The sequence below is a fragment of the Centropristis striata genome, chromosome 13 (assembly GCF_030273125.1).
Source record: "Centropristis striata isolate RG_2023a ecotype Rhode Island chromosome 13, C.striata_1.0, whole genome shotgun sequence".
NCBI classification, from domain to species: Eukaryota; Metazoa; Chordata; class Actinopteri; order Perciformes; family Serranidae; genus Centropristis; species Centropristis striata.
This window is the reverse complement of record NC_081529.1, coordinates 21727565-21747526: the sequence shown is the minus strand read 5'-3', so window position 1 is coordinate 21747526 and position 19962 is coordinate 21727565. Positions and strand designations below refer to the sequence as shown.

General features: G+C 39.6%; 1 protein-coding gene across 1 annotated transcript in view; it reads right to left on the bottom strand.

The window, feature by feature from the left end:
- LOC131983392 (NACHT, LRR and PYD domains-containing protein 3-like) overlaps positions 1-16053 on the bottom strand; it is a 29249-nt gene extending 13196 nt beyond the window's left edge. The window contains exons 1-3 of the mRNA XM_059348112.1: positions 15950-16053; positions 15180-15228; positions 14534-15096 (exon numbers count right to left, since the gene is read on the bottom strand). Of these exons, the coding sequence (XP_059204095.1) occupies positions 14534-15096; positions 15180-15228; positions 15950-16053 (716 nt within the window). The remainder of the gene's footprint in view (positions 1-14533; positions 15097-15179; positions 15229-15949) is intronic.
- Positions 16054-19962: the final 3909 nt, after the last annotated feature.

Here is a 19962-nt window from a genome sequence, read left to right as displayed (position 1 = left end):
TTACTACCTCATTTCTAATACTCCAGTCACTTTGATTACAATGACAGTATTAGTCACTGTCATTGTCATTGTTTAGATATTTCTGTATTGTATTGTGGTATACTGTAGTGCTTGCTGAAGCATTGTACTCACCTCGTTTGTCAGTAATATGTAATATTAGGTAACTCTGGCACATTAACATTGTGATGAAAACTGAAATGAAATTATTTTGTTTTTAGAAAATTCATTCAGCTTATTTGTTAAAAGCAAGAAAAAGAAAGAAGAAAAAGCTTGGGGTCCAGTGGCAACTTCTCAGCTAAAATTTGGTCAATCATGTTAATGATATGGGGCTACGCGGTGTGGAGTTTGCATGTTCTCCCTGTGTCAGCGTGGGTTCTCTCCAGGTACTCCGGCTTCCTCCCACAATCCAAAAACATGCACATTTAATTGGTGACTTGCCCGTAGGTGTGAATGAGCGCGTGATTGTCTGTCTCTATGTGTCAGCCCTGCTGACATTGGCCGCCTCTCACCCGATGTCAGCTGGGATCGGCTCCAGCATCCGCGACCTGAATGCGGATAAGCGGTTAAGTAGAATGAATGAATGAATGTTAATGATATCTTGCCAGAAGGATTTCACTATCGCACATTCCCATATACAGTGGTACAATGTTCTTCTTGCTTCATTGCATTTAATACATGCATCAGGGATGTTATTATTAAATTTGTGCAATTTGACTGGGGTTATGTATGTGCGCATCAGCTATTTATACTGAATAAGTTTCAGATTGCTGTTAATTAGGGGTGTGACGAGATCTCGCGAGATTAAACTCGACGATATTTCTCGTTGCGTTAAAAATCAGTCTCGAGAGATTTGTGAGTTATCCAAACTTCTATTTGTGACCTGTGGGGCAGTAAAATGAAAAGAAGAAGAGGAGGAGAAGGAGGGGCAGTCTCTCCCAGCTGCAGAGCCGGAGTCTGCAAATTGCTAGCAGGCTAACAGTTAGTTCTGTAGCAGTACAGTGTGTATGTGCTGCTGCTGCTGCAGGAGGTGTTCACTTAGCGATCTCTGTTTGTTTACAACAAGCACCAGACACTCTGTGCACAGTTAGCGATGCCGGTTAATTCATGATCGAATTGTTTATGATAATTAGTCATGCTGCTTTGTTTTGATCAGCTGCTGCGTCTCCCGTCTTTAATCCATCGCGTATGTGATCAAGGTCGAAACTGTCCCTAAGCGATTACGAGACGATAGAAAACCATACGTCACCTCCGGAGTCTCATTAATCCCTGTGGGGGATTTCAGTTTTTTATTTATCTTATTTTAACATTTATAAATTTTAGTTTTAGTTTCAATTTGTGGAAGTTTATTAAAAGCTCATGCTTACATCATGCATGTAAAGAGTTATAATAAAACATTTCAAAATGCATGTGCAACTCGGTTAAATAAAAGTCTGTTGGTGCAGTCATTTTGTCATTGTAGTTTTCTTAAAATCTTGTCTCGTCTCGTTCTCGTGAACCCAATATCGTGTCTCGTCTCATCTTGTGAGCTGAGAGTATCGTCACACCCCTACTGTTAATTGTTTGATTCTGAGCTTTCATGCATGCCTCTTTCCAGTGTTGTAGTGATATTTCATCACTCATCTTCCATCCACAGTCTCAACTTATGTTCTGAAGATTCATTAGACCCGGATATGAATAGGTCGTACAGGGATGAAATCAAACCTTTATCATAACAATGTCCTATTATTACTGTTGCTAATAAGGAATTAATAGGCATGTCCAATGAACGATTTTGAGATGAAAAAAATAAATAGAAAAATAATAAAATAAAATATATATATATTTATATATCAGGTAAAAGTCTCATTGAGATTAAAAAAAAAAATTAGGGCCGGGACTTTAACGCGTTAATTAAGATTAATTAATTACACAAAAATGAACGCATTAAAAAAATGTACACATTTAAATCGCACTTATTTTTACACCGTGGAACGTTTCTCACTGGATGAGTTTCAGGCGGACCGATTAAACTGGAGCACCAACTAGCGTTCATGAGTTCAGACAACAACAAACCACAGTGAACATGAACGAAGAAGCTGATGAGAGCGCTTTGGTTGGCTCCATGGATGGGAAATTTTTTGTTACAAAAAACAAACAGATGGAAGCGTCGATAAAAGCATGGTTGTGTGCAAGCTATGCAACAAGGAATTCACATATCACGGCAGCACATCGAGCCTCAAGTATCACCTTAATGCAAAACATATAGCAGCTAGCGGCTATTGTGGTAGCTAGCGTGCAGCTAGCGGCTAGTGTGGTAGCTAGCGTGGATTGTGTTTTACTTAAAAAACCAAAGTATTATTGTTTACAAAAGGTCTACCTACCTATAGGCTACCTGAATTTCTGAAATGTACTATATTTCTAAATATGCTATTGCTACACCTAATGGCAAAAATTGCACTGGTCTGTTGGACTTGAACAAAAATAAACAATATTTTTGTTGCTTAAACTTATGTATTCAGTCATTATTCAATGGTACACTAAAAATCCATGTGAAAAAAATTACTTCTCACTGTTCTCAGGTCAAATATTTATATGCGATTAAAATGCGATTAATTTCGATTAATTAATTACAAAGCCTCTAATTAATTAGATTAATTTTTTTAATCGAGTCCCGGCCCTAAAAAAAATATTTTCCAGGAGACCTGGCCAAGAAAGCAGCATAAAAAAGAGACAAGTTACAACATTTAAACACAGCTATCATAAAAAATTAAATACAATTAAATACAAATACAGCCATCATAAACACACTGAAGGAGCCTCAGTAGCCAACTTATAAGGAGCAGTCACACCGACGAAGGGAAGAGATTTCTTTGTTCTTTAGAATCAATTTGAATTCACAGATTGTGATCACTTCAGACAGTTTTAAGTCCTTTTGCAAATTGTTCCATGATCAAGGGGCAACGTATCTAAAAGCTTTCTTATCTAACTTAGTTTTCTCTCTTGGCACCAGCATCTGTACAATATTTTGAGAGCACAGACCATGTTGAGTTTTCTTTCGACACATGTATGCACACAGGTATGAGGGAAGCAGCCCAAAAATAGATTTATAGATGAAAACTAACCAATGAGACTGCCTGCGAACATACAAAGACGGCATTTCAGCCGTGGTATACAAAGCACAATGATGTGTGCGATTTCCCAAGCCAGTAATGAAACGCAGAGCACAATGATAAACACAGTCCTACTTCTTAAGGCTCTGATTTGTTGCATTCATAAAAAGCAGATCACCGTAGTCCAGTAAGGGCAAGAAAGTTGTAGAAATCAAATATTTCCTTGACTAATAGGAGAAGCAAGATTTGTTTCTGACAAAGAATCCTAATTTTAGTTTCACTAAACTCTGTCACAAGGCTTTCAATATGGGGTTTAAATGACAGCTTCTGATCAATAGTGATCCTTAAATATTTATAAGCCGTGAACCTTTCAATTTCATTACCTTGTACTGTAATTATCTTTGGCAAATTGGATGTCAAGTCTTTACCATTTGAAAAGATCATAAATTTTGATTTCTCTGCATTCAATACCAACCTGAGTTGAGCTAGATGGGATTGAACCACATCAAAAGCAGATTGCAGGTATTGAAGGTTCTGAACTAGGGAAGGGGATGAACAATAAATGACTGTATCATCTGCACAGAAATTAAATGAGGCATTTGATACATGATCACAAACATTATTAATGTACATCAAGAACAAAAGAGGACCCAGGATCGTGCCCTGGGGCACACCTTTTGACACAGGGAGGAAGGCAGAGGAAGAGCCGGAAACCTGGACAGATTGTACCCCGACAATAAATAATTGGAGAACCAACCAACAGCATGTTCAAAAAGTTTGTTTGCCAAGACGTTATGGTCTACTGTGTCAAAAGCCTTTGATAAATCAATAAAAAGGGCTGCACAATATTTTTTGCAATCCAATGCCTGGATAAAATCATTCATCGCTTTTAAAGCTGCAGATGATGTACTGTGCGGTTTTCTACAACCTGATTGATGGTGCAATAAAATACTGTTTGTATCCAAAAACTCTTTAAGTTGCTCACTTACCAGTTTCTCTAGAATTTTTACTAAAACACATAATTTAGAGATTTGCCTATAATTATTGAGAACAGTGGGGTCACCTCCTTTCAGCAAAGGAAAAACAAATGCAGATTTCCAAATAATAATTTAAATAATTTAAAAACACATGGCCATTTGGTTAGTTTTTCCTTCACAGCTTGAGTTTTATGACCCTTTGTGTGACGAGCTTCACCCGACACACACACACACACACACACACACTTTCCTCTCTTTTGTAAGCCTACACTAGATTAGACTCTTTGTAGAACTCTACATTTTATAGATGAGTGCTTTTATTTTATTTTCTTGTTATTTAAAATAAATACCTTTTTGATTACAAATGCTGTCTATTTAATTTTGTACACTGTGAACGATATTCCATCCTCTTCGGTGTCAAGAATTCACAATTCCTTCAACCACTACTAAATGTTAATATGGTAATAATTATTAATCAGTGTTCCAAATTGATAGTTTAGTAACTTTATGAGACTGATTTAGGTGAATTGGCTATATTTTTCTGTTTTACAGATAGTGCCCCAATGAGCTATGACTTAGAGAAAATCAAGTCATATTATATCTTATAATTATTAATTATTTATGATAATTATTAATAATTCTGATAGCCATCTAACCACACTTTTGAACCGTGAGATCCACACAAGCGTTGCTCACGTTCATCCTTACATATTTGATATCCTTATGGGAGGGATAGCATTTATGATAACGCCCTTTTATTTACATATTTAACCCCTGTGCAAGGTATCATTTATTTATAAAAGAGGCATCCTTAATTCCCAACATAAATGGTGCCCCGCATGAGGCATAGTACAGTTGGCAATCGTTTATAATTGTGCAATATTAATATCAGCATAAACATTTTTGGTCCACACCAAAACATTTTGATTCCAAATTTTAGACTTGCCAGAAGTCTTTCCATTTTACACCAGTAGTCTACTACAGGAGTAGATCCATCTGTACTCACAAAAGTACATTGTGGTGTAAATTAATTTATTCATAAATTTAAGTAAAAGCAATTACAGTATTGTGTAGTGGTGTTTACCAAATTTAAACCATTCATTGTGCTAAGTTAACCACTTGCTGTTGATAACTATCTAAGTTAAGACCTACTCTGTAGAAGTTAATAAGTTTGTTTCAGTATTTGAATACAGAATATTCAATGCTACCTTTTCAGATATTTGCTATAAATTAAGTGCTCCCCTGTTTCCTTTGTTGAGTAAGACACAGCGTCCCACAACGCCCTTTTATTTATATATTTAACGCCCTGTGCAAGGTGTCATTTATACATAAAAGAGCCATTCTTAATTCCCAACAATTGTGATGAATCAAATAATGGACCAGAAGAAATAAAATGTTCACTAAAACAATTCAGAATCGCTGATTTATCCGTTAAAATACATTACAATACATTACTTTCAAAATACGACGTGACAAGTCATTTGAAGTAACTGTGTCATATGAAGATTGTATAGTCTTCTAAAACTTTTTTGGATCATTAAGATTACTTGTTGTCTTAGATAAGTAAAAACCAGATTTGGCCCTTTTAATAAGAGTGGTACAGCAATTTTGCAGTTTTCAAAAAATCAGCCAGTCATCCTGTGATTTAGAATTTCTCGCCCTAGCCCAAGCAACATCCCTTTCCTTTAAGAGACTGGACAGCTGAGGGGTAAACCATGGGTTATCCCGACCATTCACTCTGAATTTACGCAACGGAGCATGTCTATTAATAATTTGAGCGAAGGCATCATAAAAGAAATTCCAGGCCAGTTCGCAATATGAAATTCCTAACTTAAAGGTATTTAAAGAAATGCATTTTTGGGATGTTATATTTGATTGATACTTCTGAAAAGGTCATAAATACATCATCTTTTCTGTACATATCTTGCACTTTCCTTAATCCCTTTTCAGCCCATGTTCGAAATCCTCGATCATTACTCCCTGGCTTGAAATTGGCATTACCCCAAATTGGACTAAAATGTGACCAAGACGGATTGATGTTCTAGTATTTACAAGTATCAAACCAAATGTTAATCATATTTAATACAATAGGGTTGTCTGTATTTCTCCTCAGACCTTTCCGATCCACTGAAGATAAAAACAAATGAAGTGGTAAGCTATGCCTCACCGAGCAAGATTTCAAGTCTATCCAGGCATGGATGTTTTCAGAAGAGATGTAAAACATGATGGACCGTAATTGAGCTGCCAAGTAGAACCACTCGATGTGTGGGCACTGAAGGCCTCCTCTATCGTATGGTAGATATATTTAAGATAAACGTAATCTTAGGCGTTTATTTTGCCAAATAAAGTTGGTTAACAACTTTCTAGTTCTAGTAAAAAAAGGAGGAGGGAGGGGGTAGGTGAATATTTTGGAATAAATAAAGGAATTTAGGAAGAATATTCATTTTTAGGGTATTTATCCTGCCAATCATTGAAATTGGTAATGATGTCCAGCGTTCTAGAGACGAGGCTGTAGCTTCCTGCAGTGAGTCATAGTTTGTTTGAGAAATTTTGTTGTTAGTGCTGGAATGGAATTATTCAAATCTTTAAGGATAAAATTATGTTGTCGGCAAAAAGAGCTTTCTTGTGTTCCACCTGACCCTTCAAAATTCCAGATATATCTGTTTGCATCCTAATTGCTATAGCAAGTGGTTCTATTGCAAGAATAAACAGTAGTGGGGATAAAGGGCTTCCTTGCGGGCAACTTCTAGAGATATTTAAGGATTTAGAGAGAACATTATTGGTTAAGACTTCTGCAGTAAGTCCTGTACACAGCAATCTGATCCATTTACAAAACCTATCCCCAAAACCAAAGCGGGTGAGCACTTCAAACAGGTAGGGCCACTCAACTCGGTTGAAGGCCTTCTCCGCATTAAGTGAAAGCAAGGCTATGTCTTTCGACCCTCTTTGACTGTGTAAGATATTGAGTACTCGCCTGACATTGTGAAACGCTTGTCTACCTTGGATAAATCCATTTTGATCCCCTCCCACTAGCAGAGGAAGCTGCCCTTCTAATCTTCTTGCAATAACTTTGCATAGTATTTTTGTGTCTGAGTTTAAGAGGCTAATTGGCCGCATATTTTCACATTTTATGTTGTTGTTTTATGTGTTTTATAAAGGTCTATGGGAATGCCACCAAGGCCCACCGCTTTTCCAGCCTGCATAGAGCCTATGGCATCTGCTATCCCCTGGATTGCTATTACTTCATCTACTATCTTGCTCTCCTCTTCAGAAAGTTTGGGGATATTGAGGTCATTCAAAAATGCTGTCTGCCCATCCAGGCTGGAAGACCATTCAGAGCTATACAGTCTCTCATTGAAGACCCTGAAAGTCTCACTAATTTCTCCAGGATTCACAACAGTTCTCCCATTTGAAGTTTCTACATAATTAAGTTAATAAGTTAATAAATAAGTTCTGTATGCTTTTCTGGTGAGCTAGATTTATTTTGATAGATATCAGTTTCAATTTTTTAAAATTTCCCTTCTAGCGTTCTCATTTCAAGTTGTGCTCTCTTTTTTTTAGAACTAGTGAAACAGATAATTTGACCTCTAATGAAGGCCTTAAATGCCTCCCACCTTGTACTAGCCGAAGTTTCAGAAGTGTTACATTCGAAATACAGATCAATTTGCTTATCTAAGAAATCTACAAATGCAGGGTCCAGAAGCCACTCTGGTTGTAGGCGCCATTTTGGGGGGTCTCTTACAAGCTTAGCATCTTCGTATGTCAAGGATACTGCTGCATGGTCAGATAGAACTATGCTACTATACTGGCACTCCTTAATTTTGGAAACAAGTAGTGCTGAAACTAGGAAGAAGTCTATTTGTGAATGGATTTTATATGTACTAGAATAGCAGGAGTATTCCACTGCATCTGGTTTTCCATATCTCCATATATCCAATAAGTGCAATTCTTTCATAAAATGGTGTATTGTCTTCCTCGACCTGGTATGGGTGTTATCAAAGCCTGATCTATCCCTTGACGGCTCTAGTGTGCAGTTGAAGTCACCAGCTACTACATTGTCCAGAGAGATTGATATTGTCAGGAATAAATTGTTATAGAATTTGGGGTAATCTTCATTTGGCCCATAAACATTTATCAAATTTATATTTTCAGATAATAGTACCATGGACAATGATATATCTGCCAGTCGGATCCCCAATACCATTATGGATTTGTAAGGGGACTGACTTATGTATCAATATCATGACTCCTCTACACTGTAAACCCGAACAGTACTGCTAACTCATAAGAAATATGGGCCCAGAAATCAAAACCAGCTAATGAGTTAACAGAGCACTTAACTATTAAGTGCTGTTAACTATTAATGTTGTTTTATTTTGTTTGTATCAATTTTTCTGAGTGAACATCTGTGTCTAAATCATAACTTCTGAGTGAACGGAGGGACGTAGCGTCATCAACATCACGACGTTCAGGCTGGGACTTCACGTTTCAAAAGAAATCAAGATGGCTACCGTTTGGCGAACGACAGGAATTTTGAAGTAACGGAGGAAAACTTTTCATTTACTGTGGGTAAGTTACTAAAGTCAAGAGAATACAATTATATCTGTAGCACTGTGAAAGAAAGATTTGTTCTGTGTTCTTTTGTTTTTGTTTTACATCCGTGGGCTTGGTTTATCGGAATGAAGAAGCAGTTTGGCGCGTTACTGTTGCACTAACGTTAGCTAAAGAGTAACGTAACATCAATGTTATGCCTATGACTGAAAACGGTTACTTTTTGAACGCTGTTGTCCTTTCTTACAAGTGCTTTGGTGTGGTTAGTAAAACGTTTACAAAGTTTCGGTTATCAGTCGTCAGGCGCAGTAAAGTTAAAGAAAGGCTAACGTTTATTGAAGTTAGTACGTGTTAGCGGCTAACACACTGAAGTTTGAATTGCACCGTTAGGAGCTGCTGTTCGTCAGCATCTTATGTGAAAACCTTCATGGTAAGGAACAATAGAGCTTAGTTTAAACCTTTTTCTTAACATCAGTTGAATAGCCCGATAGATGGATAAAGGACGAGGAAGGAAAGAAAGAAAGAAAGAATGATATAATAGTAATATATGTATTCAAAAATTAAATTACCATCAGATAAATATATTGATGCATAGTATGGTTTTTCGTTCGTAAACATTTGTTTGCATAATGTAAGCTTGACCAGTATATATTATAACTATTTAACATATCCAAGTCCTGCATGTATTTTATGTTAACTTCTATCTGTTGTAAGTGATCTTTCCTTGTAGGTTCAAGTGGAAGCACCAAGTTTCCTCAAGCTCCAAAGACATCTTGGTAAGTATCCTGAAATAGTGTAGGATAGTGTAGAATAGGACCGGCCCACAATCTAGCTGTCTCCCTATTGGCTGGTGAAATACACTAGTTTAAGCGCAGGGCGGGACATCGTTCAGTCTGAGCAGACACCTCAACCTGAGAGGACGTGCGTGTTCTGGGTGCGAGCACAAAAGTTTTGAGAGCGCAGAGTTGAGATCTGAGCGCGTAGACTTTAGATTTGAGTGCGCACAGGACATATTTGAGTGCGAGCAAAATGTTTGTGTCCAAGAAGAAGAAATGTGAGCACAAGCATGTGATTTTAAAGTGCACGCACACATTTTGAAAGAAAGCAGCAGAAATCTGAGGGCGAGCGCAAAATGTGAGCATGAGGAGAACAAATCTGAGCACGAGAAAGACAAATTATGCTCTCAAACTGAAGATCTACGCTCTTGAATAATGATAGGATAATTCTTCCATAAACTTCTTGTTAAGAAGACTATTAGAGGAGTCTTAGAAAGTCATGACATCTGCTAGTGAAACCACTCTGGATGCTCTGGAGTCAATGCAGTTATGTACAGTAACATTCTTGTCAGTGCCACAGCTTAAGGGGAGGATTACCCTGTGGTAACTCCTGTACAATATGTGCTAGAGCCAGGGCACACAGCAGTGTACATTACCATTTTCGAGATGATCCAGACAATGTTCAGACATACTAACATTTTTCAAGCGTGTTGTACATGACACACAAAACTTTAAGAATGTGATAAAAACACTAGCAAACAGACATCAACACATGGTTGCATACCATCTCAGTGCCCCGTCTTTCTTTAAACCGCATTAACAGACGTCAGATGTCTCTTCTGTTATGGTATCAGTGCTTCCTTGCACAGCCATACATTAAACAATTAACAGACAGCAGCTTGATTTACAGCACATCAAAGGTCAACATCGATGGAACTGATTATGGTCTAGAAATGTTTGTTTCTATGGGACAACAGGGAGGACTGCCTCAGTTTTGCAAATTTGAAAAGATTCTCCTTGTAAACAACCATGTTGTCTTTGTTTGCAGAGAACACAAATCATATCACATCAAACACCTGCGATCCTATGAACTTTCACCAGGGAATTTGACTGTTTACACTGTATCAGAGCTCAATGACAAATCGCCTCTCTCTGCATACAACACAGAAGGAAGACTGGTCTTCACACTCAAACAGTTCATATTACTTCACTGAAAAGTAGGTTTCGACTATGCTTAATAATGAAGTCCACTTGATTTGAGCACCAAAGGAAGCCACAGAAAAAAATAATTAAAAGATCAAAGTTAATTCAGTTTTATATTTTAGTTATTTGGACCTAAAATACAGCATACAGCATCATTGACAGGATTTACTTTTCCAAAATGATTCATACAAACAAACAAACTTTATTAACTTTTCATCTTTTTTACTTACAGCAGAGCACATCAACAAAAATCAGGAGATGGCTGCTCCCCAGAAATTTCTGCTCAATGTATATGTTGCCACAGACGTTGCCATGAAGCTCACTCTACTTGAGCGACCACAGTCAGTAGAAGAGCTGAAGAATATAATGCAGGAGAAATTCAAGCCAAGACTCGACTGTGACTTTACCCTGCAGTATAAGGATCCTGACTTTGGTGGACAACTTAGCGTTCTTGTGGACATTCAGGAATTGCCAGAGAAGGGCACATTGAAAGTAGTGAGATCTGAAAGTGATGCCACGTCAACTGCAAGTTCTGATACAGACATACTCCCACATGTACCTCTAACACAGCATCAGAAGAACTGGCCTGATTGTTTCCCACTGCCTACTTTTTTTATGAAGTGGAGAATGTATTGTATTTTACTGACTATAAGGCGCACATAAAATCCTTTAATTTTCTCAAAAATCGAAAGTGCACCTTAAAATCCGGTGCGCCTTATGTATTAATTCTGGCTGTGCTTACTGACCTCGAACCGATTTTATGTGGTGCCCGGCGCTCAAAAATCTGTCTATGAAGCTACACCGCTTGATAGATTGTTGGAGCATTACGGCTACCGTAGTCAGGAGCCTCGCGGAGTAATACGTACTTCTGTGCTTCAACATACTGGTAATATATTACGGTGTGTGTATAAGGACCCCAAAATGACACCTGTTAAGACTCATCCTTCACTGTAGTTCTCGATTGCCAGGCTAATGGCCAGAAACTACCACCCATGGTGATTTTCAAGAGGAAGACTTTGCCAAAAGAAAAGTTTCCAGCTCGCGTCATCATCAAGGCTAACCCAAAGGGCTGGATGGACGAGGAGAAGATGATTGATTGGCTGAGAGAAGTTTACGTTAAGAGACCGGATGGCTTTTTCCAAAAATCTCCGTCCCTATTGATCTGCAACCCCATGTGCGCCCATCTCACCAATACTGTCAAAACACAAGTGAAGTAAACTAATTCTGTGCTTACAATCATTCAGGGTGGATTAACCAACAGCTAGATATTGGTGTCAACAGGTCGTCTAAAGTTAAATTTCGAGCTGCGTGGGATCGTTGGATGACACACATTCACCAAGACAGGGAGGCAACGCCGGGCGAGTTACGGCACTATCTGCCTATGGATCGTGGATGCCTGGGCTAAGGTATCAGTCTCAAGTGTCGTCCGAGCTTTCATGAAGGCTGGAATCATCACTGAAGAGCTAAGTACCGGTAACAGCAACGAGACTGACTCGGATAATGATGAGAGGGATCCGAAGGACAAATTGTTTTTGAAAATTCTGGAAAGACAAGAGATTGACAAGAGAAATTGACAAGAGCCAAAAAACATGACATACAGTTCAAACCATACCTAAATGACAGAGAAGTGGCTATGGCAGCTGAAACTCTGATTACAACTTATCCGTGTCTCAGAGAACTTGGAAGTCGCAATGGGTGGTATGGATAGAAGGTCTCCCTGAAATTTAAGATGGGGAATTATCAGACCAAGCTGGCCAAATCTGAATATGCTGAAGTATCTATCAAAACAGGCAGGAGGAGCCGAAGCAACCCTGACTGGGGATTTCCACCGGGTGCAGAATGGCCGTGGAGCGGCTCCACTGTGGTTTTGCTGCGTCATTTGACCGGTGTCAATTTTCACCGGGCTCGGAATGGCAGCGTAGCGAGCCAGCCTTATTCACGCGAGATAAAGAGAACACGCTATAATACTGAATGTACGGGAGACCGCGAGATCCTGTCATAAACTGTGTGTATAGAGTAAACAACAACAACAAACAGCTTACTTTGCTTCTCCGACGTGGAAGATCTGTTGATATGACCATCTATTCTTATAAAAACAATGTGTTATGTCATAAATAACTGTATGCTGTTCCACTTCAACAATCAGTCTCTCGTCGTCCATGTCGACAATCCTCTAACAATAATAATAATACATTTTATTTATGGGCGCCTTTCACGTCGCTCAAGGTCACCTTACAAACAAAAGCAAAAAACACTAGATAAAAACAAAACACAATCAGCTACATAAAAACAACAAACAGAGCAGAAATTAGGATGGCAAGGTCAAACAGAAAAGGCTAATCTAAACAAGTGAGTCTTGAGCTGTGATTTGAAGGTAGAGAGGTAATGTCGTGGATGGTTTGTGGGAGAGAGTTTCAGAGACGGGGAGCTGCACAGCTAAAAGGTCTGGACCCCACTGAAGAGAGGCGGGCAGGAGGAGTAGTGAGGAGCATGGAGGATCGGAGGGTCCTCTGAGACCCTTTGATTGATTGATTGATTGATTGCTGATCTGGTGCCCCCGGTCATAACATAATGTTGATGTGAAGTAGTTTTAGGCTGCATGAACTGCGTATTGTGTTTTATTTTGAAAGAGGGTGGAAGTGTATTACGTTGATTGAGTCGGATTTCCTGTCTGGTGCAATCTGCTCTGTTGAGCTTGGCGCGGTTCAGCAACGACTCGCGAGAAAAATAGAAGTGCTACAGAATGATAGCGCTGCAGAGCGGAGAGCCGAGGCTGGGACACTGCTGAGACGTTATGTGGTGTGCCCGGTGGAAATGCTCTCATTGATTAGAAATGCTCTCATTGAAGGGTGACCGCGGCGCTGTTGCTACGTGGCGCTGTTGCTACGTGGTGCTGTTGCTACGTGGCCATGCTGCGCCCGGTGGAAATCAGGCTTGAGAACGACCACCCGCATTCCAACATCAAAAGAGCCAGACGAGCTGAAGTAAACTACCTGCCAAAGTTTCCCAGAGGAGAGAACGAAGCCACTCTGGAACAAATGAGACTACAAATAATACAAGAGGTTGAAAAGACAGAGAGAAACCAGATACTGATTGGAAAGCTCATGCACTTTTGCCCTACGACGCCAAGATATTTTTCAAGGAAATCCACAGGTGAGGGACTTATTGGAGAGATGGCCAGCCATACAAATGGAGTCGCAGGTAAAAAATGCTAACTTTTGCTGCTTAAAATGTGTAATGGATGCATTATGTTTTCCTATAAAAAATCTAATCTATGTACGTTTATGTGTTTGTATATCTGCAGGTTGTTTGCTGAGTTTCATCGCATTACAAATGTGAACCTCCGTAATCAGTTCTACTGTGAGCTTGACAGACACACACCTCAACTGAGGTGAGAACTATACAGAGAGAAGGCCTCACGGACAGGCAAGACAGCAGAGGCACCCCCGGGAGATCTTCAGGGTTTATGACTGCCATGTAAGTTTATGTTTGCTGTGAGCACAATAATGTTTATTGATGATCATTTTATGATTATGTAAGGTGAACTGGCTTGATGTGCTGGAAAATATTTCTATAATGATTATTATGTTTGGTTGTCAATCTAGGAACAACATGATATAAACACGAGACGCAGTCTGGCCCTTCGTGCCCTCCCAGTGTATCTAAGAGAGGATGACTGACTTCTTCAAGACGTGGAATGTAAGTATTGTAAGTGCATTCATAGAAATGTCAATATCAATGACATGTAACATGAAATATAGTATGGGAAACCAACTTTAATGCCTCTTTTCAGGTTCAAATCGATAGACAGGTTTATTTCTTAACTATGAAATCATCTTTAAAATCATCCTGTATTTGATCAAAAATCAATTTTTTACCACCCTGTCTATGAAGTTCTGAGCGAGTCAGATATCAACAAACAGTTTTAAATTCTTACCTTCCATCAACAGCTTGTCCAACTTTAAAGGCAATAGGGCGACCCATAGATCGGTCACTCTTCATGGAAACACAGCTGGGTTCAGGTCCAGGTCCAGGTTGTCCAACTTTAAAGGCAATAGGGCGGCCCATAGACCGGTCACTCTTCATGGAAACAAAGCTGGGTTCAGGTCCAGGTCCAGGTTGTCCAACTTTAAAGGCAATAGGGCGGCCCATAGACCGGTCACTCTTCATGGAAACAAAGCTGGGTTCAGGTCCAGGTCCTGGTTGTCCAACTTTAAAGGCAATAGGGCGGCCCATAGACTGGTCACTCTTCATGGAAACAAAGCTGGGTTCAGGTCCAGGTCCAGGTTGTCCAACTTTAAAGGCAATAGGGCGGCCCATAGACCGGTCACTCTTCATGGAAACAAAGCTTGGTTCAGGTCCAGGTCCAGGTTGTCCAACTTTAAAGGCAATAGGGCGGCCCATAGACCTGTCACTCTTCATGGAAACAAAGCTGGGTTCAGGTCCAGGTCCAGGTTGTCCAACTTTAAAGGCAATAGGCCGGCCCATAGACCGCTCACTCTTCATGGAAACACAGCTGGGTTCAGGTCCAGGGTCAGGTTCAGGTTCAGGTCCCTGCTGCTGCACCTCCTCTCTGTCCTCACATTGATCCATTGCAGAGTCCACACCTGCAGCGAGAGATTCACTCTGTCACTGCAACAACAACAACAACAACAACAATAGAGACAATATTCTCTGGAAGATGCTCAGCTGCTGTATTAATTCAGTCACAGTCTTTGAAACACGAGAGAGAAGAAGCTGCTGATTGTTCTTCATCAGTCCATCCGATATGAAGCAGAATTTTTGTTGGAGTAACTGGAGAGAAACTGAAATTCCTTCCGGGAATCAATTAAGTATTTCGGGTTCTGATTAATATGGCCTTAATTACTCTGTCAAAGTCCTGATCGCCGATTGTTTCCCCTTTGGTCTAACATGGAGGTGCACAGCCATCCATGATGCACAGATCCCTCTCTCCCCGGAGAAAATAACATGTGGGTGGCAAAATGCTTTCACAATAAATCAGGTGTGGTGCATAAATTATCCTGTATCTGATGATTAATTGGGACAACAAGGTGTAGGCAAAGTGTGGCTTATAAAACGATGTGTAAACATGATTTTGGCAGCATTACGCAATGGCTGCTCCGTTGGCGCTGGAGGACAGAGCCAATGTAGCGTTCGGAGGGAGCGTGTGTTTTGGGACCGCTCTGATTTACTAGCACAGGATGATACGTGTACAATGTATTACATGATTTTAGAACTTCCCTGAACTCACCTTAATATCAGACGACTTTTTTTTTTTTAAACTTCTGCCATGGTGCGGCTCTATGATCCAGCTGCGTTAACAGCCACAGTGACACCTTGCCACTGAGTTTACTTGCGCTTGTTGCTGATCCCAGAGCTGAGGCACATCTTTCCTGCCTCCACCTCGGGGATCAGCACGTTAACCTTGCACACAGTGGCAGCACAATAATTTGACATTGTTCTTCCAAAAATCAGTGGGCAAGTTATAGTCATTTATAGTCATCTGCATAATCATTTGCTGGACGAGCTGGCATGTGGTTGGTGGCTCGTGCATGTGCACTCAATTCTACGCAGATTGATTTATCAAGGAAAGATGCACAGAACCTGGTGTGAGTTTGAGTTTGATTCATTTGTTTGTTAATAACTGAATGGCATATTTAAGCCCTAAGGTCTCAAATATACATGCTTTTGAACCACACATACACATAGTACATACGTAGTACAAGCTAATTATAGACAACAGTCCGTCATATTGCATCTCGCAGGTGTTAACTTCTGAGGACGTTCACAACCAATGGTCCAAACCACCACAGGTATAAGATGCAGGTGATCAATGAGAGAAAAACAGTTTGAACAAAAACACATTAAACACAAGAAATAAATACTCACTGTGTATTAATCTCAATCAGGAGAGATGAACATTTAGTGACTGCAGACAGGTGTGTGCTCCTCCTCCTCCTCCTTTCTTCAGAACTGAAAACTGGTTTTCCTTCGTTCCATCTGAGTTGAACAACCTTTCGTTGTTTTTTTTGGCACAACTTCAATTATGGCTTGAGTTGAGTCTCAAAACACACAAGGAAACATATTGGCAAAACGTTTCTCTGCTGCTCAGCTCGTCTTTAACAGAGACAAACCTGAAGAGAAAACACACAGAAATAGTGGCTAGGACAGTTGAATTATGATAAAGGTCCACAACACACACACACACACACACACACACACACACACACACACACACACACACACACATACATATGCAGGCATTGTTTTGAAGTAGAGATATATATTTGTGAGCCCTCAGGAGTTAACAAGATAATCACAAAAAAACAAAAACAGTGATTTTTCCCTGACAGAACTCAGGATCGGCAGGTCCCCCAACTGACCTGATCACATCGTTAGTTTCTTAATTTTTTTGTTTCCAAATCCCTTAAAACAAAAGCTGGAGAACTGCAACTGAGTGCAAAATACCAAAATAAAACTGAGCAATGTTAGATTGTACTCGGGCTGCAACTCACAACTATCTTCACAGTCCAATACTCATCAATTATTGAAGCCATTGCTCGACTAATCTGATAATTAATAGCACATTATCATGGCTCTAATTTAACTATCAAGCTTTTGAATTTAGTTGGTGGTTCTTTTAAACATGTGCTGACTAACAATAAAGACAACAAATATGACTTCGTATCATAGACTCTTTAAGGCAAGGTGAGAGCTTTAACCCTCCGATGGCGAGTCCTGGGTGGAAGAGGTTAAAAGCCAAAACAACTCTGTCCGAGACAGCTGACGTTAGCTAGCTGAGAAGCTAATTATAGACAACAGTCCGTCATAATGCATCTCGCAGGTGTTAACTTCTGAGGACGTTCACAACCAGGTATAAGATGCAGCTGATAAATGAGAGAAAAACAGTTTGAACAAAAACACATTAAAAACAAGAAATAAATACTCACTGTGTATTAATCTCAATCAGGAGAGATGAACATTTAAAGGAGTGACTACAGACAGGTGTGTGCTCCTCCTCCTCCTCCTCCTTTCTTCAGAACTGAAAACTGGTTGAACAACCTGTCATTGTTTTTTTTGGCACAACTTCAAGAGTTGAGTTGAGTTTCAAAACACACAAGGAAACATATTGGCAAAATGTTTCTCTGCTGCTCAGCTCGTCTTTAACAGAGACAAACCTGAAGAGAAAACACACAGAAATAGTGTCTAGGACAGTAGAATTATGATAAAGGTCCACAACATACAGCTGATTAATAAACTGTAACAAACAACAACAAAAATAGTTAAGTCTGCTAGAAAAAGTTGGAAAAAAATTCCCATTAAAAGACACACACGCGCGCGCACACACACACACACACACACACACAGTCTCTCTCTCTCTGACACACCCACACATAGTCTGCTTAGATTACATACTTTGTGTGTTTTGTTAACTTTTCTTTCCTTATGAATAAATGTTTTTTGGAATATACATGCTGTCCATTTATTGTTGTACATGTATGAGTAATATCAACCTCCTCTATGGAAGTATCTCAAATTTCCTTCAACCGCTATTATTGATATGGTACTTTGGTTATAATTATTAAGTTCATTATTAATCAGAGTTGCATTAGAACAGGACCCAGGTGATCAATGAGAAAGAAACTGAACACAAACACATTTAAAGAAAAGAAAAATGACTCACTGTGTCAAATCAGAAGCATAGATAAACATTAAAGGAGTAAACGCAGCAGGTGAGAGCAGACAGGTGTGTCCTCAGCTGACATCTCTCAGGTGTGTTTCACTGCAGGAAGCTTTCTGATCCCTGCTGGGTCCTAGTGCTCAACCGTCTGCTCCACATCAGTAACTGACTGACCCCACATCAGACTGAACTCGTAAAACTTCCTTACAACTAACTAAACTAGTTCACAGTTAGCTTTACTAGCTGACTATGTGTTGCAACAGTGCATTTGCTTGAACAATGCAAAAAAGGTGCTAACGTTTCCAGCTTACTTTCTGTGTGTTGTCTTGCTTAAAATAAGCTTTCAACTAACTAGCTAACAACCACCTTGCAACCAGTTTACAGGCTTAGTATCTTCAACGCTGAGTGTCACTTAGAAACAAAAGTGAAGTAACCAGAGAGAGACAGGCAGGAGACATTGGCCCTCATTTATCAAACGAGCATACGTCAGAAAGTGAGCGTAAAGTGGGCGTAAGATGATTTCTACGCAAGCCTCGGCATTTATCAATATGGACGTGAGCGGACTGTACGATCAGATCTCACGTCTGCTATCAGCTCTCCATCATAATAATAGCAATATTCAGATATTATATAGATTATTAGGCTTTATATATCACCATGTAATTACTCAAACCTCGCCGGGAGTTTAATAGTCCGCTACTCTGCTGACAGCGGCACTGATTTTCTTCTTTTTCACTTTTTATGCTGCCAAACAAAACCAGTTTGTTGTGTTGCTGCTGTTGGATGTCAGCGTTTCACTTTCTGACTCTGAGAAATTCCTCTTCTTTTTGAAAAACTTACTGTAAAACATTGTTTACCTCCTTCAACCAAAAAGCTGAAAACTTCTAAGTCCGTGCTCCAAATGTAAAATATTCAGTGAACTTAAGTACTTTTATTTCATAAACCTCTGTCGCTGCATATTTCTTTAATATGTCTACATTGCCCCTCTTGTTAATTGTAACGGTGCACTTTGCTAATAAAGCTGACTTTAGAGGGTGAAAAAATCCTCTTTTTGGCCGTATTGCGCCCTTCCGTGTCGTCTCTGAAGGTGAGCCATCTGAATCAGGTATATATTAGGGCGTGGTATTTAAATGACGCTCGTTTCGAGCGGCCACATTTATCAACAGCCGATCATTCTTACGCTGTGTTTGGAGAGATACGATCATTTGATAAATCCCACGTGAACCCTGTCGTAAGACGAAATATACACTCAGATCTGTGCTGGTTTCTACGCTCGCTTGATAAATGAGGGCCATTGTGTTTATGGACAGATAGATGGTAGAGAGCGATGATAAGTGTTGGCTGAATGCAGGAAGACAGAAAGGAACTAGAAGAGTTGAGAAACTGAGTGGGGGAGCCGTCTCTTCATGCACTGATAAGGATAGAGCACTGATAAAGGGAAACTTCAACAGAACAGATGTATGTGGGATTTTATAATGTCTTTCAGATTGTCGATGCACATGAGTTTTAATGATGCGGTAGGGATCAGCTAGGGGATACTAGGATGGCTGCTGTGCTGAATGGATACATTTAAAAGATTTTAGAGGAAAGAGTAATATATACTCAGTTACAAGTTAAAGTTCAGCATTCAACGTTTACTGTCTTTGTAAAAGCTTCAAAACCAAATTAAATTACCAGTGACGTAA